At 36.7% G+C, this 26,623-nt stretch overlaps 1 protein-coding gene across 2 annotated transcripts in view; it reads left to right on the top strand.

Moving 5' to 3' along the window:
- Nucleotides 1–26,623, top strand: part of MAP2K4 (mitogen-activated protein kinase kinase 4) — a 127,032-nt gene that overhangs the window by 10,959 nt on the left and 89,450 nt on the right. Inside the window, exons 2-3 of one of the 2 annotated variants that reach the window (XM_064378290.1) lie at nt 1,169–1,201; nt 24,591–24,693. In XM_064378290.1, coding sequence (XP_064234360.1) covers nt 1,169–1,201; nt 24,591–24,693 — 136 coding nt within the window. The remainder of the gene's footprint in view (nt 1–1,168; nt 1,202–24,590; nt 24,694–26,623) is intronic. The other variant, XM_064378289.1, reaches the window with a different exon arrangement.

Genomic DNA, 26,623 nt, shown 5'->3' with positions numbered 1-26,623 from the left:
TAGGTAGTCAGCAGTGGATTACTTTGGTGGTACACCAAAGACACTTTCATGTCAAAGTAGCTACATTAGCATTTTTCAGTTTTTTTGCTTTATAGATGATATTTTAGAATCCTAAAAATTTTGATAATCTGATAGGAAAGACTATTTAACTATCCTTCCTTCAGTCTTGGCTCTTTTTTCTGCAGGTTTTGATTGAATTTGTTTAAACACGAAGTTATTATAAGTTTACTTCCCCAATTTTGTTCCCCAGAACAATAATAAACACAAGCATAGATAGACCACTAACCAGATAATCTCACTAAACTAGAGGTGAAAGAATATTTTGTGAAGGCTTTTGTTTTAAATGGCTTATTTTACTGGGACCACTAACCAGATAATCTCACTAAACTATGGGTGAAAGAATATTTTGTGAAGGCTTTTGTTTTAAATGGCGTATTTTACTGGGTGCATCTTATTAAAACTTACATCTGTATACAATGTATACATAAGGTATAACCAGATCCAACTGGATTTGGAAAATGTGTTTAGGTTTCTAAGGGGAAGTCACAAGTTTTCTTCCTGTAACTTCTGAAGTACTTGGCTTTCTCATTCCTAGGGATACTATCTTTTTTCGTGCCTATTTTAGAAGAATTTCAGCCCCTCTTCAGCAGTTCTTTGTCTTATTGTTTGAAGTTAGCTAATTTACTAGGAAATGTTTTATGTGTGTGTAAGTTTCACAATTTATGAACTGCTCAAACTTGTGAATCATAGATGGTAATTAATCATGGGTAACTCTAAATCAGTAATTTAAGCTAGTTAAGTAACTCATATTTTGTATTTGTAGGTTGAAAATATTGAAGAAAAGGACATAACTATCTTAAAGGTTACTGTTAACTTCTAAGGGCTTATAGCTCTTCTTTTTATTAAATATGAAAAATAAAGATTCAGACAGTGCAGTACAATTTAAACTTGATTTCAGTGCTATGTAATACAGTACATCTACCTGTAAAAGAGCTAAGTTTTTAAAGAAAGCTCATGTGTTATCGTTGTCTCTGGTGGGTGTAATGTGATTTGACCTGTTCTTGAATTCATTTTATTCAAAATGTAATACAAAAATGCAATGTCATGTTCCAATTTTGGTTTGTTTGATTTACAGTAAATGAACTGGAACTTATCTTTTTTACTTTAGGCTTTCAGATAAACTTCTGTGAAAAGGCACAAAGTAAGCTACAAATTTTATGATATTATACTATTTATTTTTTTCATATCTATCTTGGTTGTGGGAATGTGTCCACTATTGTTTCAGCTAACCAACCATGGCAATTTTACATTAAAAGAGCTTCCATTTTTCATTCTTCTTTGAAATATGAAAAAAATGGTATTCTTGATTGTAAATTGTTCTTTTTTCACTTGAAATTGAAATGGCAAAATACATATAATACGGAAATATGTATTTAGGTATAGAGAAGTATATATAGGTATTCAGACTTAACCATAATTTAAATTACAGTTTGAAGAGAGTTCACTTTTAAGATTGTGGTGCAGAAAGTATAGAGTTATATTCAGAGATCTTATGCTTTAAAATTGAATTATTATAAACCATATATTGAATGTATTTTTACATTTTTTCATTTAAACAAAACAGTGTTTTTCTCCTGTCTCCCTCACCATCCTTATTCTGTATTAGGACATTAGTCTTCATATAATACAGAATAGACTTTCTATATTAAAAACAAAGTTATAAACCTTGCATTTTATTTTATTTTTTTGAGACAAGGTCCCACTCTGTTGTCCATGCTGGAGTGCAGTGGTGCAATCATAGCTCACTGCAGCCTTGACCTCCCTCAAGCGATCCTCCTGTCTAAGCCTCCTAAGTAACTATACAGGTGCATGCCTCCATGCCTGACCAACTTTAAACTTTTTTGTAGAGACAGGGTCTCGCTTTGTTGCCTAGGCTAGTCTTGAACTCCTGGCTCAAGAGATCCTCCTTTCTTGGTCTCCCAAAATGCCAGGATTACAGGTGTGAGACACTGCACCCAGCCAAAAAAAAAAAAAAAAAAAGCATTTAAACTTAAATGTCATCTGTATAAAGTCATCTGTATAAAAAAATCTCAAGGAGACTATTCTCCAGTTAACATAAAAATATCCCAGAATGTGATATAGGTTGTTTTAGCATTTACTTCTTATTCATGAACTGGAGAAGAATGATGCTTTGATATGTGTCATCCTTAGGTAAATTGATTCAAAGGCAAAAAAAAATCTAACCTGGAAAAAACATTTCTGCTATGTTTAAAATTTTTTTTGAATGAGAATGCTTAATTTCTACTGGTTGACTGTTGTGACTTCTTCAAAATGTAGTTAGCAAAAATTTATGTCTTGAATGGTTCACCCATGATGTAATTGTATATAAATAATAGAGATCAAACACCTAGACCCTAGGATAAAATTTTTTAATTGGTTCATTACTGTTACTCTTCCCTTGCCTTAAATAACCAGCTAAAAATAATACATGATTTCCTGCTTACAGTGAACCTTTATATATGACATATATCAATATGTAATAAAGTTACAACTTCTATTTTGTACTTTTAATTTTGACATATTCACTGTGATAATTTTTACCTTTCACTTTTAAAAACATCTGCTTAATATTTAGCATGACAGTGTTTAGCTTTTATTTGTATTTTGACCTAAAATCAATTTATGAAAAAAAAAAAAATAAAAGACTGTCTTGTATTTTTGTTCATTTTGGAGACAGGGTCTCACTGTGTTTCCCAAGTTGGAGCCCAGCCTCCAATTCCTGGGCTCAATTGATCTTCCCATCCCAGCCTCTAAAGTAGCTGGGACTACAGGTGCACACTACCACACCCAGCTCATTAAAATTTTTTTTTTGTAGAAATGGGGGTGGGGTCTTGCTGCATTGCCCAGGCTGGTCTCGAACTCCTGGCTTTCGACACTCGCGCTTTGGCATTCCAGAGTGCTGAGTTTACAGTCATGAGCCACTACACCTGGCCTGACTTTTTAAAAATTTTAAGTTGTATTCACATTATTGTTCTTTTATCTAACTTATCTATTGAAGATATAAAACAAGAGAAACATTAAGTATAGTAAGATTGTATATACAGTATACAGTGTCTATAAGTAGCTTTGTATATGGATTAAAAATGCCTTTGAATCTTCTAAATGGTTCTGTTTTTTCCCATTATAGAATGATAGGTTTGCAGTGTGGCCTGCTTTGATACCTATGGAAGAATTTAACAATGGAGGCTTGGGATAGCAGAACCTATTATGACTTAATGATGTGGTGGGAGGAGCATATTTATTCCCACTTTGATATTCACCTTTATTGCCCTCACTGTCTCTTTACACTGTGGCTACTTTCTCCTGGCTTTTCACATCTCTCTTTTCATTTCTGTCTCTTCCTGTTGGGAATCTCCTCCTCTTTATTTTCCAGCTTTTGGGATTCAACACAGTTATTTATATACTTTCATTCATGAATCACATATTGGACACTTAGAAACCATACAGTAAGCGAGATTCTTGGTACAGAAATGAATGGAATAGGCCTCTGCCCTTAGCAAGCTCATAGTGTGGTGGACTAGAGTTGATCCTTCATTGATTACATAAGTGTTAAACCACCGATGATACATAATGATTGATTTTTAGTTGGAACCATGGTGAGGATGGTGCAGGAACTGATCTGTCCTGGGCACCTTTGCTCCTGCTGTTCTCCCAAGAGAAGGAATGAGCATAAAGGGTGCTGTAAGTCTCATAATAACTGCTTTCTTGATTGGACACCATGTCTTAGGGATCCAGCAATGGGCCTATCCTACTTTGGAGTTAAGCAGATCTGTCCCTGCTGGCTCAGACCTCAGTGAAAGACTCGGAGAACAGGAGTGCACACATCAGAGCGGGGAGCTGGAGACATGGTAGAGATGGCTAGCTGTAAGTTGACAGTATTTATTTTTGTACTATCAGTACCTATATGTTAGTGCAAGGTTTCAGTTGCTTACGTATATTAATGCTTTTAAGTCTGGTCCTGTGATTTGCATGACGTAAAAAAATTAGAAGTGCAAATTCGTAATGTTTGTAGACAATCTGCTGCTTTGCTCTGGAATACAGACATTAAGTTTATGGTTAAAGTGGTAACTAATTTCTTTAAAGGCTAGAAATCATCAAAGAACTGATTTCTCTACAGGGGCACGCCGTAGTTCTGGAATCTCCACCTTTATTCTAAGGATATTTCAGAATTATCAGATAAACTTTTGCTTAATTTATTAAAAAATTATATATCACACAGTAGGAGGAGGGCATGGGGCAAAGAGCTCACAATTAGATATCATTCAAGTTTGATACGTATGAGTACTGGCTGCTTCAAATGCTCAATTCTCTATCACAAATAAAGATTTATTGTAAAATGATTCTGATGACTAATGGAAGCTCTGAAGGATTTTTTTCATTGTTTGACTTTCACGTCGTTTCTGCTCTTTATATTGCTGCATCACTCTTTTAATCACTTTATTACGGTTGCCTGTTACAAGTCAGTGGAATTTTATTGGACATGTGTATGTATGTATTTACATACACAAACAGAGATTACATATTTAATTTGGGAACCAGATTTCTATAGAAATTCAATAAAACTTTGCTTCTCACAGTCTTCCTTTTATAGATTATGATCTACTCTTCAGTTTATTTTCTAAATGTATGTTTTAGATAAAATAAAATTCAAGTTATATTTATTTAAGACCATAGTGTCATGCTTCTTTTAATACTGTTGCATCACTGAATTTTTCTGAAGTCTGAATGTAAGACTACTTCAGGGAAAAAATATTTTTCCATTTGCAAATGTAGAGTTATAAGTGTAGAGCTCCTGCTTTAGAAGGTTGATTAATTTATCAGTTACCATTTGGAGATAATGTTTTTGTACACGTAAAGGTATTTATATAGTTTATGATCATATCTCACTGGCTTAATGAGCTAACCTTGAACATAGTTGTTTAGAAAAACTGCTTTATAAAACCAGTTTTTTATTTTTTTGAGGAGAGGTGATTTGTCTGAAAACTTTTTTTTCATGATCTGCCCAACTCCACCAAAAAATCATTCTTCCAAAATCTCCTGATGTTTATTCCTCATGAAGAGCAATTGAGTATGTACCACTCATGACAGAAGCCCCCTTTTTAGAAACATTGTTTTTGAGGCTGTGCGCAGTGGCTTATGCCTGTAATCCCAGCACTTTGGGAGGCCGAGGTGGGCAGATCACCTGGGGTCAGGAGTTCGAGACCAGTCTGACAAACATAGAGAAATTGTCTCTACTAAAAATACAAAATTAGCTGGGTGTGGTGGCGCATGCCTGTAATCCCAGCTACTCCAGAGGCTGAGGCAGGAGAATTGCTTGAACTTGGGAGGCGGAGGTTTCTGTGAGCCGACATCGCGCCATTGTACTCCAGCCTGGGCAACAAGAGCAAAACTCCATCTCAAAAAAAAAAAAAAAGAGAAAAGAAAAAAGAAAGAAACATAGTTTTTATAAAGTTGAATTTACCTTAATGTCAGCATTCTAATTTTTTTTTTTTTTTTCAGATGAGAATCATGACCCACCCATTAAGTGTCCTTGGGCATAGGGATTTTCCTCAGAAAATGCGTAACCGAATTGTGTGCTAATCAGAGTGATATTAGCTAGGAGTTTGGCAAATACTCTTTTAATAACATTTTTCATACAAAGGCACTTTTAGCTCCCCCACCGTTTTTTTTTTTTTTTTTTTAAACTACAGTATATTATCAGTTCATGGCTGAAGAGTTCTGGAGCTCTAAATATTTTGGGTAGTGGTAAGTTTCTGTAGCTTTGTCTTTTACCTTTTTGGCGGCCTTAAAAACCTTCTTCACTCCTCAAAAATTGCTCAAGTTGGAAATGCTTGCATAGCAACAGGATATTTATTTAGAAGATTAGATGCTCCAGAGCTATTATGTACAGGTGGTGGTGGGTTTTGGTGGCAGTGCATATCAGTATATTTGGAGGAAAAAAATGAGGCATCTTGGAGACTGATTTTTATAAGTAACTCTAATTGTTTTTTAAATTGATAATAATAATAAGGAAACTGAAGAGGAAGAAGGATGTTTTGTGAATCTTCTTAGAAATTTGGGAAAGATACTAAGTTTACTGGTCTTTCAAGAAGTATCTGTAAATGATGATGTTTTGACTTTTTTGGAGTGGAATATAGAAAAACAGGGAAAGTAAGGAGTGGAGGGAAGGTTAAGTCATTCTTCATTTAAAACTAATAATTTAGAAAATTCAGCTGGTTAAATTTCTGATTCCCTATTTTATGTAGCAAAAGTCTACAGCAAATGACAAAAATTGTATCGTTTGAAATTTACTAAATTCAGCTGAGTCTGTCAGCAATTCTAAGAAACAAAAATGTCATTTACTGCTCTTGGAGGTTTATACAGTTTATATATATATAGGTAATGAAGTTAGTTGAAAAATGAGACTTTTGTAGGAGTACCCATAAGTCAGACTAACATCCAATATTCATCAGTATTTGTGGGGATCATGATAAATTGTCAATGGGAAGTCCATCTGCTTGGAAAAAAGTTTTTATACTAGTTAAAGCCCAGGAATTGTAAAAGTGATATATTGGCAGAATGAGGATTCACCTATTCCTCTTATACCTTTTTTTCCTTTTTTTTTTTTTTTTGAGGTGGAGTTTCGCTCTTGTTACACAGGCTGGAGTGCAATGGCACGATCTCAGCTCACCGCAACCTCCGCCTCCTGGGTTCAGGCAATTCTCCTGCCTCAGCCTCCCGAGTAGCTGGGACTACAGGCACGTGCCACCATGCCCAGCTAATTTTTTGTATTTTTAGTAGAGACGGGGGTTTCACCATGTTGACCAGGATGGTCTCGATCTCTTGACCTCGTGATCCACCCGCCTCGGCCTCCCAAAGTGCTGGGATTACAGGTGTGAGCCACCGCGCCGGCCCTCCTCTTATACCTTATACCATTCCAAAGGGAATGTTGCTTAATCGTCTTTGACCTTGGAAATGATGGGAACATGAATTTGTCCTGAAAATGCTTTTTGTTGCTAGGAGAAAAAAGGTTTCTAACAACTATTGTACCTTAAAATAATTTGGGGATGCTTAATGTGTGACATTTTTGATAAGAAAATAATTAGTGACTTTCCCACATTGCAGAAAGTTTCCATTTACCTGCCACTTGAACTTTACTACTAGCAACAAAGGGATGTTGACAGAACTTTCATAGTTGAACAGATACAGAGTAAAAATGATATGGAAGGTTTCCAGAGAGTATTCCCAACTGAATCACCAACTAAAGTGGTTTTCAATTTAGCTCATACGTTTAGGGTGATGGTTTTCAAATAAGGTGTAGTAAATATTTGGATTGTCACTACATGGTTTCATGAGTTCCAAATCTAGGCAAAAATGTCCAGTTAATAAGATGCACTAAGAAAAACTTGTGACTTTCGTCTTGGTGTTCATTTTCTCTGGGTAGAACTGCCAAACGAACATTAATCAGAAAGTAAAATCAAGTGCATACAAACATATTCACTCCCCTTTAGAGATGCTCTTAGAAGGATAAGGAAACAGAGGCACAAATGTAACAGTTAACAAATCTGTATCTGTATATATACCTTAGATAGATAAAGATATTACCAGTGATAAGCAATGGGATCCTTAAAGATGAATTAAATCTAGAGCCTTGTCTGAAGAAGTGTATGTTCCTTGAGAGATTGAGCATGTATAGGAGCTGTGTGGTAGAAATAATAACTTTTAATGTGTGTCCAACCCTGCTCTAAGCACTTTATATTAACTCCTTTAATTCTCACAACAACGTTATGAAGTAGGTATAAGAGTATAGATGAGGAAACTGAAGCATAGGCTAAATAAAATTTCCAAAATCATACAGCTAATGAGTGGCAGAACCATGTTACTTTGGTCTGGTTGCATGTTGTAAACCGTAATGTTTTGCTAATTCTTGAAAGTAGTTGGCACTTAACGGGAATGATTTTCTAAATCAAATGGCTTTTGAGGAGTCTTCATTTGCACTAGGCTATGAGATCTGGACCTACCATTTATATCTTTGTAAGACATTTATAAGCCTTACCAAGGTTATTCAGTAAGCCTTACTGAACACTAAAGTAGAGAGATTTGTGTTGCTACGAAGCTAGGAACACAGGGGATCTACCACTAGGGAAAAAATGTTTAGTGAAAACCCAAAACTCTACTGGCCTAGGCAGATGCAAGGAATAAATTGCTCTAGGATTCTCAGATGACTTGTGTGCCTGGATATAGCTGAAGAAGATTAGTAGGTCAGGAGACCGTGAAGTTAGTGGACAAGGTGGCACAGCCATGAACTCTGTGAGGGCAGACTGTGTACAGACTGTCTTAAGAACAAACTGATGCTTTTAGTAAAATTTTTATGCATCCCTACCCCACTTTGTTTTTGGCAGGGTTAGAAGAAAAAATACTGAAGGTGTGAAAACTTCTAATAGTAGAAAATTTCAAGCATATTCAAAAATAGAGTAGTATAATGAACCCCCGTGTACTCATTATATAGCATCAGCAATTATTAACATATGGCCAATCTTACTCCTCCTCCCTCCACCTTTCTCTACTGAAATATTTTAAAGCAAATTCTGATTATCATTATTTTATCCACATAAATGTCAGTTATATGTCTTCTAAGTGATAAGGACTCTTAAATACATGACCTCAATACAATTATCTTACCATTAAATGAACAAAACAATATTACTAGATAGCTACTCAATGTTCACATTTCCCCAAAAGCTTTGTAAATACTTTATTTACAGTTAATTTCTCCAAGTTGAGACCTCAGCAAAGTCTATGCACACGTTGTGTTTGGTTGATGTGTCTCTTAAGTTTCTTTTTTTTTTTGAGACGGAGTTTTGCTCTTGTTACCCAGGCTGGAGTGCAATGGCGCGATCTTGGCCCACCGCAACCTCCGCCTCCTGGGTTCAGGCAATTCTCCTGCCTCAGCCTCCCGAGTAGCTGGGACTACAGGCACGCGCCACCGTGCCCAGCTAATTTTTTTGTATTTTTAGTAGAGACGGGGTTTCACCACGTTGACCAGGATGGTCTCGATCTCTTGACCTCGTGATCCACCCGCCTCGGCCTCCCAAAGTGCTGGGATTACAGGCTTGAGCCACCGTGCCTGGCCTCTTAAGTTTCTTTAACTCTATGGTAGTTTCCCTCTTCTTCCTTTCCCTTACCATTTAATTGTTTTTAAAAAAATGATTAGGCCGGGTGCGGTGGCTCACGCCTGTAATCCCAGCACTTTTGGAGGCCGAGGCGGGTGGATCACGAGGTCAAGAGATTGAGATTATCCTGGTCAACGTGGTGAAACCCTGTCTCTACTAAAAAAAAAAAAATTAGCTGGGCACGGTGGCGCGTGCCTGTAATCCCAGCTACTCGGGAGGCTGAGGCAGGAGAATTGCCTGAACCCAGGAAGTGGAGGTTGCTGTGAGCCGAGATCGTGCCATTGCGCTCCAGCCTGTGTTCCACCTCAAAAAAAAAAAAAAGATTAATTTATTTTGTAGTATTTTATACATTTTGAATTTGACTGATTGTATCCTTTTAGTGTTTAACATGTTTCTTCATGCCCTGTTATTTACCTTTAACTGGTTTATAGAAACTTGATCAGATTTTTGGTGAGAAGACTTATTTCATAGATGGTGTTGTGTGCTTCCTGTTGTATCACATCAGGAGGCATGTGATTACTTATTGTACCTCTTGTTAAGATCAACGAGTGGGCTTAGGTGCTGCCAATGTGATCCATGTAGTGTAAAGTTCTCCATCAGCCTTTCATGTGGTAGTTTTGGCCCATTAAATTGGTCTTCATTAATTATTTCCTTAGGAATAGGTTACCTCTCATTTTCAGACATTCGCGGGCTTTGGAGATAGTAGTTGTATCCAGCCAAAAAAAACAAAGTTTGTGTTTGGGGAATACCACTGAAAGCAAATTGTAGTTAAGCCTTGGTCATCTTTGACTTAACTATGCCAGTACTGAAGGATATGAAAGTTTATTTATATGCACACTTATGATATATAAACATTTATTGGGATATTCAGTATTTTGATAGAATAAAAACTGAATACCTGTCCTTTGTACCTTGGAACATGAGTCGACCCATTCATTAGAGCCTGTTAATCTTTGCAGATAATCAAAAGCCATGTCAAGTAATAAGACATTCTTGGGTGAAGTTGAGGAGCCAGTGGTTAGGCAAGTTAGTCCTGCCAAATTAAGATCAACCCCACATGAGAGTCCAGCTTTTAAAATTTGTATTCAGTGCTTAGAATGCTCAGATCCTGCACGGCATTGCCTTCCCAGTACTTGGAAATCAGATTTATACATCAAAAGTCAGTTTGGTGAGGATTAGAAGTGAATAAAAGTTCTTATCCAAGATTTAATAATAAAAATCTGATGACCTACTTGTGTTCCAATTAGTGGTCACCTTTTTAGTGACCAGTATATTGTTGTCAATATACTGGTATCATTCACCGTTTAGCAGTAATAATTTCTTAACCAGCTTTCCTTTTTTCCTATTCCTATTCCGTCATCTAACTAAATCATTAAAGTCTCTCTCTCTCATAATGTTCTACAACTGATTTGCTCTTTTGATTTTCTTTTTGGGTCTTTGTAAGTAACAAATTAGAACATTTTAGTCAGGATTCTCTCATGCACTTTATACACGTGAAGTAGATAGAAATACAACCTATCTTCTGTGAGTGCCGTTCACTCTCTTGATTATTTTTAATTTAGTCCAACCTTTTAAAACTTTCAATTTGTAGAATACATTTATGGGCAGCAAGTAGTTTTTGATTGTGTCCACTAGGGAATAAAAGTGTTATTCACAGGCTAATGTTTTTGAAATTGGGAGTTATCATTTAATGAGGTCAAAAGAAGCCATTCGGATGGGAAGAGGAGTATCATAATGCTGGTTATTACAGTATTATCTTTGTGTGGAAGATGCCTGCTCATTTTCTACCTCAGTTATTTGCTTTTGTGGTGACATAGTTGAATTTGAATTTAAATTTTACTGTGAATTGTTACCTAACATTTCTTAAAAATGATTATATAGTGTAATGTAGCATTGAAATGGAAAGTCGGTGGAGTATGCAAAAGATCGCCACATGTCTTATGACTCATGGCAGTTAAAAATGCCACATATCTTTTTCAAAGCCAGAAGATGCCTGACTAATTTTTGTGTCATGAAGTTCTATTGTTAGGAACATTTTTCTTTTTCTTTTTCTTTTTCTTTTTTTTTGAGACAGAGTCTCACTCTGTCACCCAGACGGGAGTGCAGTGGTGCAATCTTGGCTCACTGCAACCTCTGCCTCCTGGATTCAAGTGATTCTCCTGTCTCAGTCTCCAGAGTAGCTGGGATTACAGCCGCCTGCCACCTTGCCCGGCTAATTTTTTTGTATTTTTAGTAGAGACGGGGTTTTGCCATGTTGGCCGGGCTGGTCTCGAACTCCTGACTTCAGGTGATCCTCTCACTTTGGCCTTCCAAAGTGCTGGGATTACAGGCGTGAACCACTGTGCCTGGCTGTTAGGAGCATTTTTCTACTAAAAGCTTCTGGTAACTTTTTCAGAGAACCTGCATAACATCCAGTTATACATATTTTGATTAATGAGAAAAAAAAAAGAAACAAATTGGACCCAGCAGGAAATACAGATAAAACACCCTATTGTGTCTGTTAGTGAAACTGTTTGTCCTCAAGATGTTAAATCAAAAACTTGAGCTTTGATTCCTTATTTATTGAAGAAATATTTGAGTTCTTATTAGATGACAGGTGCTGTTATGAAAAGAACTGAGTTGTCAGATTCATTGGAATGTTTTATCGGATTTCCAGTAGTCAGAAGTCATGCAGATTGAGTCTGGGCACAGTGGCTCATGCCTGTAATCCCAGCACTTTGGGAGGCTGAGGCAGACGGGTCACTTGAGGTCAGGAGTTTGAGACCAGCCTGGACAACATGGTGAAACCGTGTCTCTACTAAAAATTCAAAAATTAGCCGGGTGTGGTGGCGGGCGCCTGTAGTCCCTGCTACTTGGGAGACTGAGGCAGGAAAACTGCTTGAACCTGGGAGGTGGAGGTTGCAGTGAGCTGAGATCGTGCCATTGCCCTCCAGCCTGGGCAACAAGAACAAAACTCCGTCTCAAAAAAAAAAAAAGGCACCATGTAGTAGTAACAGGTTATCTGAAGGCTATCTAAATGGTCTTAATTAAAATATAAACAAAATTATGTGTATGACTTAAGTATTCTTTTGCCTTTCTGGATTCCTAAGGACACATCATAGTGAAAAACAGAGTTATTACAGGTTAAGTATAATATGGTGGTGTGAATTGTTTGCTTTGAGAATAAAGTAATTGGTCACTTGGATAAGGTAGTCAGGTGTGCCCTGGAGAGTGTAGAGAAGTCAGCTTGGAATAAAAAATTAACTGTGAACTTGGGCAACATGATGAAACCTCTTCTCTACAAAAAATACAGAAATTAGCTGGGCATGTGGCCCGTTATCCCAGTTACCCGGGAGGCTGAGGTGGGAGTATCGCTTAAGCTCTGGAGGTGGAAGCTGCAATGAGACGTGATCATGCCATTGCACTCCAGCCTGGGCAACAGAGTGAGACCTTGTGTCAAAAAACAAACAAACAAAAAACTGATTCATTGTGGAGTCTAAAGGAAGGAAGGTAGACTCTCTGTCTGACTTTGCTGAGATAGGATAATGTGGACATACATGCTCCTTCTTTGCTTTAAGAGGATGTTCTTGAAAGGAGTCAGCTAGGTATTTGAAGGACATCTGGCTTGATAATCCTTGATAATATTTTCACATCAGTTTGTAAATCAACTTTGATATTTGATGGAGAAAAATATATTCATAAACCATATCTTCCTATTTTATCCCTAATTCACTTGGAATTATTTTAATTGTTTTTAGGCTTGTTTACGTATTTGGGTCTTATAAAAATCAATTACAAATATTAATGGAAATAAAGAAATTTTTATTTCATATTTCCAATATTGACACCTTGGGGTGTTTTCTGACACCAGGGGTTCTCCAATTCTCTGAAAACAACTGTGTATCCAACAATTGAATTCATTTCTGGCACTATATACCTGTAGTTAGCTTCAGATCCCACAAGTTAAAGGACTCAGTGCTTCAAGATTCTCCCCACTTAAGATGCTAGTCACAAATGGAGTGTTCAGGATACTCGTACTCCTGCTTGGATGACTACAAATTTGAGGGTTCCCATTATCAAACTTGACCATACCCTCCATCAAGTTTGGTAATTTGCTAGAATGTCTTACAGAACTCAGGAAAGAACTTTACTTATGGTTACTGGCTTATTGTAAAGGTTACAGCTCATGAACAGCCAAAATGGAAAAGACAGGACCTTGCATAGGGCAAGGAATTAGGAATGAGGGGACAGTGAGGTAGCACAGAGGTTCTGTGACCTCTCCAGGCACACTGTCCTTGATTAGTTTACCAATCTGGAAGCTCCCCAAACTCTATTGTTCAGGGGTTTTTATGGAGGTTTTATTAGGTAGGCATGATTGATTGTACCATTGGCCATTGGTGATTGAACTCAGTCTCTAGTCCTTTTCCCCTTCCTGGAGTTGTGTGTATGGGGCTGTGGTAGCTGAAAGGTTTAACCCTCTAATCACTTGTTTTTTTCTGGTGACCAGACCCTATCCTGAAGTTATATAGGGGCCTTCTGAGAGTTACCAGACTCTTGCACAAACTCAGGTATGGTTGAAAGGGCCACATTATCGTTAATAAAAGACACTCCTATCACTTGGGAAATGCTAAGGGTTTTAGGATCTCTGTGTCCCAAACCTGGGACAAAGGCAAAATCCAATTATGTTTTTCATTACACTACAGGCAGTTCTGTAGCAAAACTACCTTGCACACAATTGGCCCACAGCTTTATCTGGAAAGGAGTGGGAACCCAATAATGTTTTATATACTGGATGGCTGATTTTTTTTCTGTTGTGTAAAGGATGAACGTGGTATGTTTCCTGGGAACGAATGCCTGTACTCATGCTATGAAGTTGTCTGTGTCTTATAGCTTTCTTTATTCTAATCTACTTGCTAATGAAGTTCATATAGAATTGAAGTACAGAAGAGTTAGTTACTTATGACCAGTCTGGCTTTCTTGTATAGTTAATACCATTATTACTTAAAATATTATAAACTTGCCAAGAAGGAGAAGTCAGATCTGATTGTTTTGATATAAGGAAAAAACTCAACCTTTTTTTTTTTTGAGACACGGTTTCACTCTTGTCACCCAGGCTGGAGTGCTATATGGTGTGACCTCAGCTCACTGCAACCTCCGCCTCCTGGGTTCAGGCGATTCTCCTGCTTCAGCCTCCCAAGTAGCTGGGATTACAGGCATGTGCCACCATGCCTGGGTAATTTTTGTATTTTTAATAGAGATGGGGTTTCACTGTGTTGGCCAGGTTGGTCTTGAACTCCTGACCTTAGGTGATCTGCCCGCCTCAGCCTCCCAAAGTGCTGGGATTACAGGTGTAAGCCACCGAACCTGACTGTGTCATTGTCCTTGAGTCAAGAACAGCCTTGTATTTCTTTCATTGTGTTGTACAGTTTTTTTTTTCATATCATACATATATAAAAAAGGTTTGGAAGCAGTGATTGAAAAAATATTGATGGTATAGTTGTAAAATATGAGTTTTTGTTTCACTTATAGGTGGTGAAAAGTTGTTAAAACAGGGTGGTGATAGGATGTTGTGGCATTTACCAAGCAGGAAAAATAAATGTGATGTAAGACCTGTGGGCACTTGGTTCCTTGCTAGGATTCAAGCAAGCTGTTCTTCAGAGAGTATCTGATATGTGCCTCTGTCTCTACAGTGAAGTCAGACTAGAAACCACTCTGTGGGCTCTGGGATATACGTGGAAATCAGAACAAGCCTTTTGACTTTTCTTGACATAGCTTTCGTAAGTTTGCATATTATGTTCCTTGTTCATTTGTAAGATCATTACCAAAAAAATAAGCATCAATTATGTGGATGGTTTTCCAAAAATCCAACTATCTTGTTCTCGGTATGTTGTGAGACAGTGACTTAAAACTTTGGGATACTCATGAGGAACTTAATTAGAATATTGAGTTTGATGAGGAGGCAGAGGTTATCAAAATGCCTATATATTATGAAGTAATAGAACACTGTTGACTCTTCTACATAGAAAATTTTGTTGGGGTTGATCAGTTTGAGTTTGTGTCTCACTTGTCTTAATGGAATTTCTGTTGACATGTTCACAAGTTCGAGGCTTAAAAACACCAATGCCCTGCGGATATGCCAGTGTTTTAGGCATCACATGGATTTAAAGTGGTCTGAGCACCTGGATAAAATGCTGAGTACCTTTACTGACTCTTGCTGTTCTATAAATGTTACCTCTTCCTGGCTAGAACTCTCAGCACTGTGTATAGCAATAGTGCTTCTATGTGAATGGAATTAATGCAGGTATATAGCAGATCAGGCTGTTCTTATTAAGGACTGTGAAAGATGATGGTATAAGAGAACTCTTTAAATGAGCTAGGGACAAATTAAGGATTCAGAAAACTATTAGCACATTCTCTTCTCCCCTGAACCAAAGGTGGAGATGAGTTAACAGTAATGGCTGTTTCTTTTTGAGTATCCATTTGAAACTGTCTCAGGGTGGTGTGTAATTGTGGAATTCCAACTCTTAGGTTCCCATGAACTCTACTTGCAAAATCATTGGAACATGGAGTTGGGGGTTGGGTGTTATTTTGGATAAGCTTCTCATATTTTGTTGGCGATTAAAATTTAGCAACATTTTAAACTGCAGTAGGGCCTTCCTGGATTAGCTGGCTCCCTAGGTAATTTTTATGGTGTTGAACTAATAATGACTTGGCCAGAGAGATTTTCAGTTTAGCCTGTGGAATTACGTATTTGCTTGTTGGTAGTAGATGTCTGGCTCAGAGTCTGATAGAAGGTGATGCTGTTACTGGCTTTTAAGTGATAGCTCAAAGGTGTGGCTGGCTGTAGAATCCCATAATGATGGCACTGTGCGTAATTGATATGAAATAACTGGAGATCAGAGAGGGGCTATTATAATCAATGGCATTGGTAGTTAGTTGAATCAGTGAATGATGAATCAATTATCATTGATTTAAAAGGAATTTAGGGTGTTTTGGGAGCTTCATTCCATGAAACTCCATAAACCCCTTATTTTATTGTAACTGAAATGAGTTAAATTTTTTTTTCCTTGTTAGATGAACACCTTGGAAGCAAGTTTGGGGCTTTTAATTCTTCAAACTCTCCCTGAAGACTTTTGTTAACCAAACAAGGACCTCATAGTAAGAAGTAGTCTACAAGTAGAATGCTTCTGTTGCCTTTGTTTAGTGTTCTAAGAATTTCATAGGAGCTGTTAAGCCTTTTGTTATCAAAGCAGTACCCTTTCAGGAAGTGATAAGAGGAATAACACAATCCTTGGTATTCTGGGTTAAAAATTTCTTTTTCTATCCAAGAAAGGGACTGGATCTTTTGCCAGCGGTCAGAAATGCTGAAGGTGAACTCTTGTTTTTTTCCTTGGCATCAGAGCCTCTGAGGCCCAGGCATGTCAGATGGGGAAAATGTTTACTATTTAGGAAGCATGGCTGTTAGTAATCTACTTCCATCCTAGTTTAGAACTTTGCCATCATAAATGTAGACAATTATCATAATTGATAATAAAGCTTAGAAGAAATGAGTGACTAGCTCACTCTGTTATGCATAGTAATGCCTTTATTCCTCACAGTGCACTTCTGGGGAAGGTAATAATAATCCCATTTGGCAGATATGGTACTGAAACAGAGAGGTGAAGTCATTTGCCCAAGAAGTGTTCTATAGCTAGTAAGTAGCAGAGTTGAGTTTCAAAACTAGGCTGATTGGCACTACTAGTCTATATTACTTTTTCTGGTTTCCAATTTAGTACAATTAGGAAGGATCCTGGCTTAGGATAGGAATAGGATTTTTATGTGAAAGTAATTTTAAACAAATCTACAAAGGAAGATGAATTCTTTGTTGCTAATATATTTTGTTGGTTTAAATGCTATTAGGCAAACATTCTCTACTTCTCTAGAGAATTTAATTACTTTCTCAATTAGGTTTACCACTTTTCATGTCTACTGTTTGCTAAATCTTATAGCATATTTAAGGTATATCCTTATTACAACAGTGCTGCCAAGTAGGGGACTGTTTTTATCCTGGTTTCACAGATATGTAGTGTACTGGACCACAGAAATATTCCCGTTTTTATTAGTATTTCAGTGGTGATCATTCACCATCTAGCAAAAGAACATTTTTCCTATCCTTATCCTTTAACGTTCTTGAATTACATTTCTTTCTTTTTCTTTTTTTTTTGAGATAGTGTCTCACTATGTTGCCCAGGCTGTTTTTGAACTCCTGGGCTCAAATGATCCTTTTGCCTCAGCCTCCCAACGTGCTGGGATTACAGGTGTGAGTCACCATGTCTGGCCTCACATTTCTTTTTATTTTTTTGGCAGAGTGCCCAACAAAACAGTCTTTGTGGAGGGGTCAGCTACCTTATCTATTGTTCGTCTCCACTGCCTGTCATAGTCACTTGTTTGTAATTGTGGTATTTCTGCACTTGTGGTTGTGTAAAGTATTACATTGGGCTTTCTAAAAATCCATTTTACATACAAAAGTGTAAAGTGTGCTAAAAGTTGCTGTTGGGATATTTACTTGTTTTCTTTTTTTTTTTTTTCTTTTGAGATGGAGTCTCGCTCTGTCGCCTAGCCTAGAGTGCAGTGGTGCGATCTCGGCTCACTGCAACCTCCGCCTCCTAGGTTCAAGCAATTCTCCTGCCTCAGCCTCCTGAGTAGCTGGGATTATAGGCACCCACCACTGCGCCCGGCTAACTGGATATTTACTTGATTTCTTAAACTCAGAACTATCCAGTTTCTAAAATGCTCAGCTGTGTGGATGAATAACAGTGCTTTATTGATGAGAGTTCTAAGTTCTGAGTGAGGTTTTATGAATTTTTTAGTAATTGCTCACTCTTATGTATCAAAGGTTGCCAGGAGGAGACAGGGGCAGTATAATATTAGCTGATAGCAGCTCATGTAATACATGGATATATGGAATACCTGGTATTGCAAGGCTAACATCTCTATTTCTTTTTTGAGATGCGGTTTCGCTCTTGTCATTCAGGCTGGAGTACAATGGTGCGATCTCAGCTCTCTGCAACCTCTGCCTCCTGGGTTCAAGCGATTCTACTGCCTCAGCTTCCCAAGTAGCTGGGATTACAGGCATCCGCCACCATGTCCAGCTAATTTTTGTATTTTTAGTAGAGATGGGGTTTCACCATGTTGGCCAGGCTGGTCTCAAACTCCTGACTTCAAGTGATCCGCCCACCTTGGCCTCCCAAAGTGCTGGGATTACAGGCATGAGCCACCATGTCCTGCCTAACATCTCTTTCTTTTGAGCTTCTGAAATATTAGGTCTCTCATTACTGTAGTAATTTAGGGAGGAAAGAGAATGAAAGTAAGTTATTTTCTATCAGTTTATTTCCTCATTTCTGAAATTGTTTGACTGTAAAGTTGCACAGTTGGAATTTTGTGTTAACTCATTTCATAACCAGTGATTACAGATAATTAAAAAGTTATTCTAGGTAATCTTTCTGTTTTGAAAATGAGGTACTAACAATGAGAGCCAAGGGGGAAATGAGAATTGAAATGACAATTCCCCTCTCTGCAATGGAATGTTCTGAATACTTGTAGGTCAAATACCAATATCCTTAAAGGTATTCTATGAATGACTTGTACACTGGAATTCCAGTTTTCTCTTTTTTGTGTCGTTGATTCTAGGGAATACCCTGTGGTGTCAGTGGGTGGGTGTTCCCTAAAAGAGATTGCTTCAGATTGCATTTTGATAATTTCTTCCTGGCTCCTTTCACAGGTGAGTGGTGGCTTAAAAGAGCAGCTATTTAATTTTCATGATTCCTTTCATTAGTTGTGTGGTAGTTCTGTCTCACCTGAGCTCGCTTATGTGTATTTAGTAGGTCTGTTAGGATGACTGGAACTGCTGGGCCTTTTGTTCCATGTGGTCTTTCATCAGGGAGGCTAGACTAAGCTGCTTCACATTTAAACTCAGGGTGGCTTTCCAGGAGGGTGAAAGTGGAAGCTGCAAGGCCTCATAAAGGGCTTAGATTTGGAAGTCATACAGTATTCATTCCTTCTGCAGTAGTATTGTGCTTAAATCAAGCCCCAAGGCCAGCCCAGATTCTAAAGGTAGGGAAATAGACTTCACTTATTTATGGAAGAAGCAGCAAAGTCCTTTTGCAGCTGGGTATGGACTCAGGGTATGGGCTCAGGGAGCTATGATTCCTTGGTGGTTATTTTTCCAACAGTGTACCAAATAACCACAGTGAACTCAGCATTATATCAAAAAAGCTGTACACTAGAGGCAGCTACTATAGATTTTTCAGTGATCTTTATTGCCATGGACGATAAAGTACTTTGCTATTACTACAGCAGATGTTAAAGAAGGGCTATTGAATATGGTGATATCAGTGATGAAGATGCCGGGACTGCTTAAAATGTTTTAGAGATGGTCTCCATTCATACAGGCTGGGTGGGAGGATTCTAGTTCTTCTAGTTCTCTGTTTCTAACCACACAGGTAACAGAATCTTGCTTTCCCGAGATATAATGAAACAAAACAAGCCCATTAGATTTGGGCGGCGGGGGGGGGGGGGGCAGTGAAATATTGATAAGAAAAACAATCTAATAATTCTAATTCAATAAATATTTGTCGAACTGCTATTTTGTCTGAGGTACTGTTGTTATAGGTGATTTGCAGAGTTCAGAGGTAAATCAAGATAGTTAAAAATTTAAAGCAGAAAATAGTTTGATGGGAACAAACTTGAGGATGAGAGCGGATGGATGGTAAAATGAGCCCAGTGTAAACAGTGTTTCTCTCTGAAGGAAAGACTGATGTTTTTGGAGACTAAGTAATGCTGGCTCTTAATAGAGGAACTGACACCTTTTGCTCATCTGTAGAAGGTGAAGGAGAGTTGCTTTTGGTAACCTAGATTGCAGAGGTTCCATAGATTTTGTATTGAGGGGTGGACTCTCAACTGCCCCTATTGGGGTTTTTGGCCAACATTGAACCAAACTAGATGCTCAGCTTAGCTGGTTGTGGAAAGTGATGTTAAAGGTTTGTATTAGTTGAGAAGTTAGTGGAGGGAGAGTATTCAGAGCTCTTTATCATACTTGTTTTTAAAGCTAAATAAAGCTGGAAGGTGTCTTCTCTCCAACTCCAATATTCTGTGAATCAGTGAGTTGCTCACAATTAGACAAAGGATATTCCTAGGCCTCAATGAATGTGGATACACTTGACCAAATCCCATTCTTCAGAATTATAGTTCTTAATATTCTGGATGATTCCATGCTTGGGAGTGCTTTTCTCATGAGAAGTTTGAGGAAGACACTGTATGCAGACGCTGTGAAAAGCTTGTTTGAATGGTGCTGGCTGTTAAGGCAGAGTTCTGAAACCAGAATTTCGAGGATGATTCTTACAGATTGTTCCCCACAGCCTTGGAGTGACTGAGTGGGGACAGGACTGCTCAATGCCTAGGCCAGCCCCTCGGCCAGATGCAATTCTCATTTTCCCAGTGTGTTGAACAAATATTCTCATTTTCTAAACAAGCCATGGCATGAAAAAAGGTAGGCAGTATTGCCCTGAGGGGTAGAACAGTGCTTTGGAAGTGTCATGAGAACAGGTACCATTTTCCTAAGTCAAAGTTCTTGGTTGCAAACAACAAAGATTTACTCCAGCCAGTAACCATATAGACTTCAGTTGTCTGGGGCTGTCCATGTCAACTTTATTCTCAAATCAATAAACATTTGAAAGTGTTTTCTGTATCAGGCACAGATCTAAGATTTTAGGTATACAAAGAATCTCTCACAGGAAACTGCTCTGCATAAATATTTTAGGATGTTTGATGCCTTGTTTCTCTCCTGCTGTAGTTAAAGGGATGATGTTTATCTGTGTTGACTGGTTAGAAACTGATTATATGACAGTTCCACCAAAGGGTAATTATAATCACAAATTCATAATCTTTTTGATCAGTTATTTTAAACCTTGTACAAATATTTTAATCTTTGTTAGCATCTAAAAATATTCATAGGCCATTATAGTATCACTTCCCTCCTTTCTCCCTGTGAAAGTTGTTTCAGGCTTTTGAAAAAATTCATATTAATGTTCTATTTGTTTGTAATTTTTGGTAATTAAAAATATCTGAATACATGGTGACAGATTGCTTTTCAGTTTTGATTTTTTTTGAGGGACACTTGAGAAGGAAGTAAAGGAGAGAAGGATCCAGCCCCAGTAAAGGCTCTGGTACTTAGAGAAGGTGAATGGGAGAGGAGAAGATGCTTTTTTCTTTTCTTTTTTTAAAAAAAGCTCATGCCTCCAGATAGGCAGAAACAGCCTCTCTTGAGTATTATAAGAGCTATTTACTACTTTTCTTGAATCTCACCTTCAGTTGACATTTTGGGGCCTTCCTTTTCTTCCTCAAAACTGCCTTTCAGGTTCATCTTAAACTGATCATTTGAAGAGGTGGGGTACACAGATGACACCCAGCAATGTAACTTGATCATATGCTAAACTCCTGGGTTAGTCACTGGTTTTAGACTGGGAGTAATCTTTGCTTGGAAAGACTTTGAAATTTACAGAATTATTTAGTGTATTTTGTTAGTAAATGATCAGAATATACATTTGGGCTTTTTCAAGATAATTGCAGATGTCTCTGAAATGTAGTGTTTTAAAATCTGATTTATGTAACTTAAATCACATTCTGTTAATCATGGTGTACATTTATGAAGTTAATGGCCTTTAAAGCTTTCAATTTAGTTTTTATTTAAATGTGAATGCAATGCTGAAAAAGAATCTCTCTCTGTGTATAAATATTTATGCTCAAGAAAACAGCTTGAGTAAGTTTTAATTGTTGTAATATATTTTATTGTTTATCTGGTAAAGTTAGCTGCTATTCTGTTAAATTGGGCTTTGAAGAAAGGGCCGGTTTTGGTCTTTTTCTTTGAATGGTTTTCACAGTAGTTCTTTGTTCTGTCCTTGTCTTGCATTTTATCTTAGTCTTATATTCGTTTTTCTCCACATGGAGATAATGCATGATGTGCCAGATGGTTTCAAACACAAACTACATGACATATGCTCAGTTTTTGATTTGGGGAGTTTGTAAAGATTAAGTTTGTTCAAATTATGATAGCAAAGTTCCTTAATCTTTTCTGGAAACGATTTGCTGTATTAAGGTAATTCATAGGTTCAGGTTCTGGAGATTAGGAGCTTAATATCTTTGGCGACCGCCCATTCAGCCTACTACAGTCTGCCTTCTGGCCCCCAAATATTCATATCCTTCCCATGTGCAGAATACATTTACCCTACTCAGCATCTCCAAAATTTTGACTCATTTTAGTATCAACTCGAATGTAAATCTCACCTAAATATTATCAGCTCAAAAATCCCAAATCTTATTACCAAAATCATTTAAATCAGGCATGGATGAAACTCGCATTATCCATTCTGGCACAAAATTCTCCTCTATTTGTGGACCTAGAAACTAGAAAACAAGTTATCTGCTTCCAAAACACCATGGTGGGATAGGCATTGGATAACAGTTACAGACATTACAATTTGGAAAGGGAGAAAATGGAAGGAGGGGATCAGTAATCCCAAGCAATTTCAAAATCCAGCAGGGAAAATTCCTTTTGGTTTCAAGACCGGGAATAATCCTGTCTTTAAATATTTTCTAAGACAAATTTTCAAGAAGTAAAAGAGCATATTTACTAAAAATAACTTTTTTGTATATTGCTGAACCTCTTGTAGAAAGTTGTATCAATTTATTTTTCTATCAGCAATTTATCTTATTAGTGATTCTTTTACCTAGCCATTCTGATCATCATGTTATCATTATGTATATATAATATAAAACCTTCAAACTTTGCCACTTTCACATGAACAAAATTTAAAATGTTTGTGGTGTTAGGGCCTTTTATTTTTTCTCTTAATATGTCTTTATTGCTCACATTCTTGCCACATTTTTTTTTCTATTCTTGATTTGTGTGATGTCTTTATATATTTAGGAACTACTGATTCTGATATTGCAAGAATTTTTCCAAGTTTTAGTTTTTTATTTAATTTTGTTTTTTGGTAACATACTGAGGGTTTTTTTTTTTTTTTTAAATACAGTCATATCTGCAATTTTTCCTTGTGTACCCTTTGCACATGTTGTTTGAATGTCCTTCCTCTACGTTGTATGGAAAAGTCATATTGTACTATCCTTATTTCTGAAAATGGATGTGTCTGGTCTTTGGGGGAATTCACATGATCTGGTAGGAAGGAGGCTCATCTTTGAAAGCTGATCTAGGAGCCATGGCGAGGAGCTCTGTGCTCTTGTCCCTTTGCCATTTTCTCCATCGTGTGGCTCTGTCAGAATTTCAAATGTCATGTTTACAGTTTGAACCCTCTATTAAATCCTCATCCACTGAGGTTAGAAAGTGTTTGGATTACAGAGATATTTTTTGAGTAGTTAGATAAATGTATAATAAACTCTGGAGAGTGAGTGCAGGAAAAAGTGTCCCTAAGGTGAATGTGAAACCAAGATTTGCTGCAAATGCTTAAAAAATTCAGTTCTGTTACAAAGTATCCATATAAGTCCTAAATAAATGATTCTGTAAGACTTATTGATATAGAAAGAAATGTCAGTGAGTAAAGCATTTTACAAAGCAGTTTCATGGTCTGATTTCATTTGTAGTGAAAAAAATACATGTCCATATCTATGTATAGAAAAACGTCTGCACTAGAAAGTAAACCGAATATTTTGAGGTACTTGGATTGATAAGTTTATGTAAAATTTTAACCCTATGTATTATATAGATGTATATATAAGATTTTTAATATGTTTTATCTTTTTTTCCATTTTCTGCTCTTCTATAATGCATGTTTCACTTGGGTAATACAAAATATTGGTACCCATTTCCTTCCTACCCTAGAGAAACTGCTTCACAGAAATAATAGTTTAGAATACTTGTGTTACTGACTTGAAGTTTACTCTACCATGATGTTTTTAGCTCATTATGGTTGGGGAATTTTTCAGATTCTTCACTGTGTTGTTTATATTAATTAAAATGAGGGAAAATGATACTTATTAAACTGAGGACATTAAATATACACTGGATAGATGGTAATATTTTTAGAATTTTTCGGTATATCTGTTGAGATAAATGATTTCTATAGTAGTGTTTTCATTTGCAAAAGTATTAACTTTCCTGCACAATGGAAACTTGGAAGTGATAAGTATTTTTATCATAGCCGAGTGAGTGATTTGTAGTTAGTAATAACTTTAGATAATTTTATTTTTTCTTAGTTCTGAGATATTCCTTGTTGCCTTTCAAAATATTGTCATATATTATCTGTTAAAGCAAGTTCTACTGCCTTTTGGTGTGACTTTCTTATGCCCTCAGAATAGTACCTGTTTTGTAGTACTTGAAACTTTTACTTTTTATTTGTTATTTCTCAGGTAAACGCAAAGCACTGAAGTTGAATTTTGCAAATCCACCTTTCAAATCTACAGCAAGGTTTACTCTGAATCCCAATCCTACAGGAGTTCAAAACCCACACATGTGAGTATTCTTGGTAATCAAATAAAAGGCTCAACTGAAGCAAAGGTGTTAAAGTTACTGTATTTTATAAATTTTTCCAATTGAGGGAATGAAAGATATTTTCATTTTATATTTATTTTTCTCAGAATGCTATCAGTTTTATTAGACTGGTGTTGATAAATAGACTTCTTATCAGAGCCCAGCCTAGAGTCTCACCCTTTTTACCTTCTCTGAAATATCAAGTAGGGGCTATCTTGAGGAAGGAAACTTAGTACTTATTAATTATTCTGAATTTCAGCAGCAAGGAAACAATTCTTAAAAGAACCTCCTTCCTTATTTCTTAGAATTTGTAGTGAAAGCTAGTACAAAACGAATTCTTTAACGTAACCCATTTCTGTTACCTTGGTTACTAGCTGAACCATATGTTTGAAGTCTGAGAAGAAAAGGATATAGCAGTAATCACCAAACTTACCAGGTTTTTTTTTTTTTTAAAAACCTTTTTGGACAAGGAGAAAGACAACCTGACTTAAATTAGAACTGGAAAAACATTCATCTATTTGTACTGTTTTCCCTCTGGAGTTTCTTTATGTATGTGGAATTCATGGAGAAAAATTGTTTAAAAACAAATAAACACAGGGTGGAGAAAACTTTCTTCCAAAGATTGAGTTCAGGTTTTATTTTTTGTTTTGTTTTTAACGAATGCTTTGTAATAAACCTATAGACAGCTAGGTTTCTCATGGTTTGTTTCTTCCCAGCAGGTATTTAAAATTTGAAAGGACATGGTAATAGGTATTTTTACCTTATAATAGAATCTTTAGAGCTTGATTCCGGTATGTAAAAATTTTAGACCCAGATTTTGTTGGGAGTTCATTATTGTACAGATCAATTGTTCTAGATTAGGAATAGGTAACTACTAGCATTGATACTAGTCAGAGATAATTGTTTTATTACTTAGAACAGCATTATCTCCTCTGCCTTCCCAGCCCCTTCCAAGAGGTATCCTTTTGTACTTTTCCTCTGAGTTGTTTGCCATCAGCGACTAAAAACCATTGTTGGTTTTTGTTTAGGATGAGTACTTGGAATTGAAAAACATAACTTGTAGTTTGTGGGAGTTTTGAAATAAGGTGTCTCTTATCATTTATATGTTTTCTCTCCTACAATTTCCTTGAACTTTAATAATTATGGATGTGAATATAAAACTTGTTCATGGATTTAGGAAAATATAAGATGAAATATGCAACCTAATGACGTTAAGATATGTCACAGGAACTGGTTTCAGATTTCCTTGGCATTTGATATCTCCTGGATGCAGGATCCTTTAAAAGATTTTAAAAAAAATTGTAAGACAGTGTTCTTTTTTCTCAAAACCAACAGTTTAAATAAAATTCCAAGAAATGATAGTTGGCTATGGTAATTTTAGTTAGGCATAAGGTAATAATGGATTGAATGTCAAATGAGAGGTGCAGGAGGGGTAAATCATTTTTAGATAACCTACTTGATGAAATGTTTCCCAAAAGAACAAGATTTAACTGGATTTTGAAAGGCAGGGAAGGGTAAGTGAAGACAAGGGACAATGGCATTCTGGTGAGCATAAGTACAAGAGAAGTTTTGGAAACCATGTGTAGATCTGTTTAATTGTAGCAGATATGTTATTTATAGATTACCTATTTCTGTCTCTCACTGGAAGCTTTTAGTATTTTTTCTTTATTCTTGATATTCTGTAATTATATGAGGATAAGCCTCAAATTGCATCATCTTCCTATGTATTAAATTAACCCTTTTAAAGATTCATGTTATCTCTTTTTCTGGGAAAATTGCTGCTGCTTTCCTTTTGATACATTCCTTCATGTTTTTCCAATCATCTCCTCCTGAAACTTGTGTTACTAGGATGTTGGACTGCCTGTAGCCCCTGTATCTTAGACTTTAAAAAAATGTTTTCCATCTCCTTGTT

This window comes from Aotus nancymaae, unplaced genomic scaffold, assembly GCF_030222135.1.
Source record: "Aotus nancymaae isolate 86718 unplaced genomic scaffold, 86718_ANA_hifiasm-v0.15.2.pri h1tg000018l, whole genome shotgun sequence".
NCBI lineage: Eukaryota > Metazoa > Chordata > Mammalia > Primates > Aotidae > Aotus > Aotus nancymaae.
Note: the sequence above shows the minus strand (reverse complement) of the source record. Positions and strands in the feature narration are given on the sequence as shown.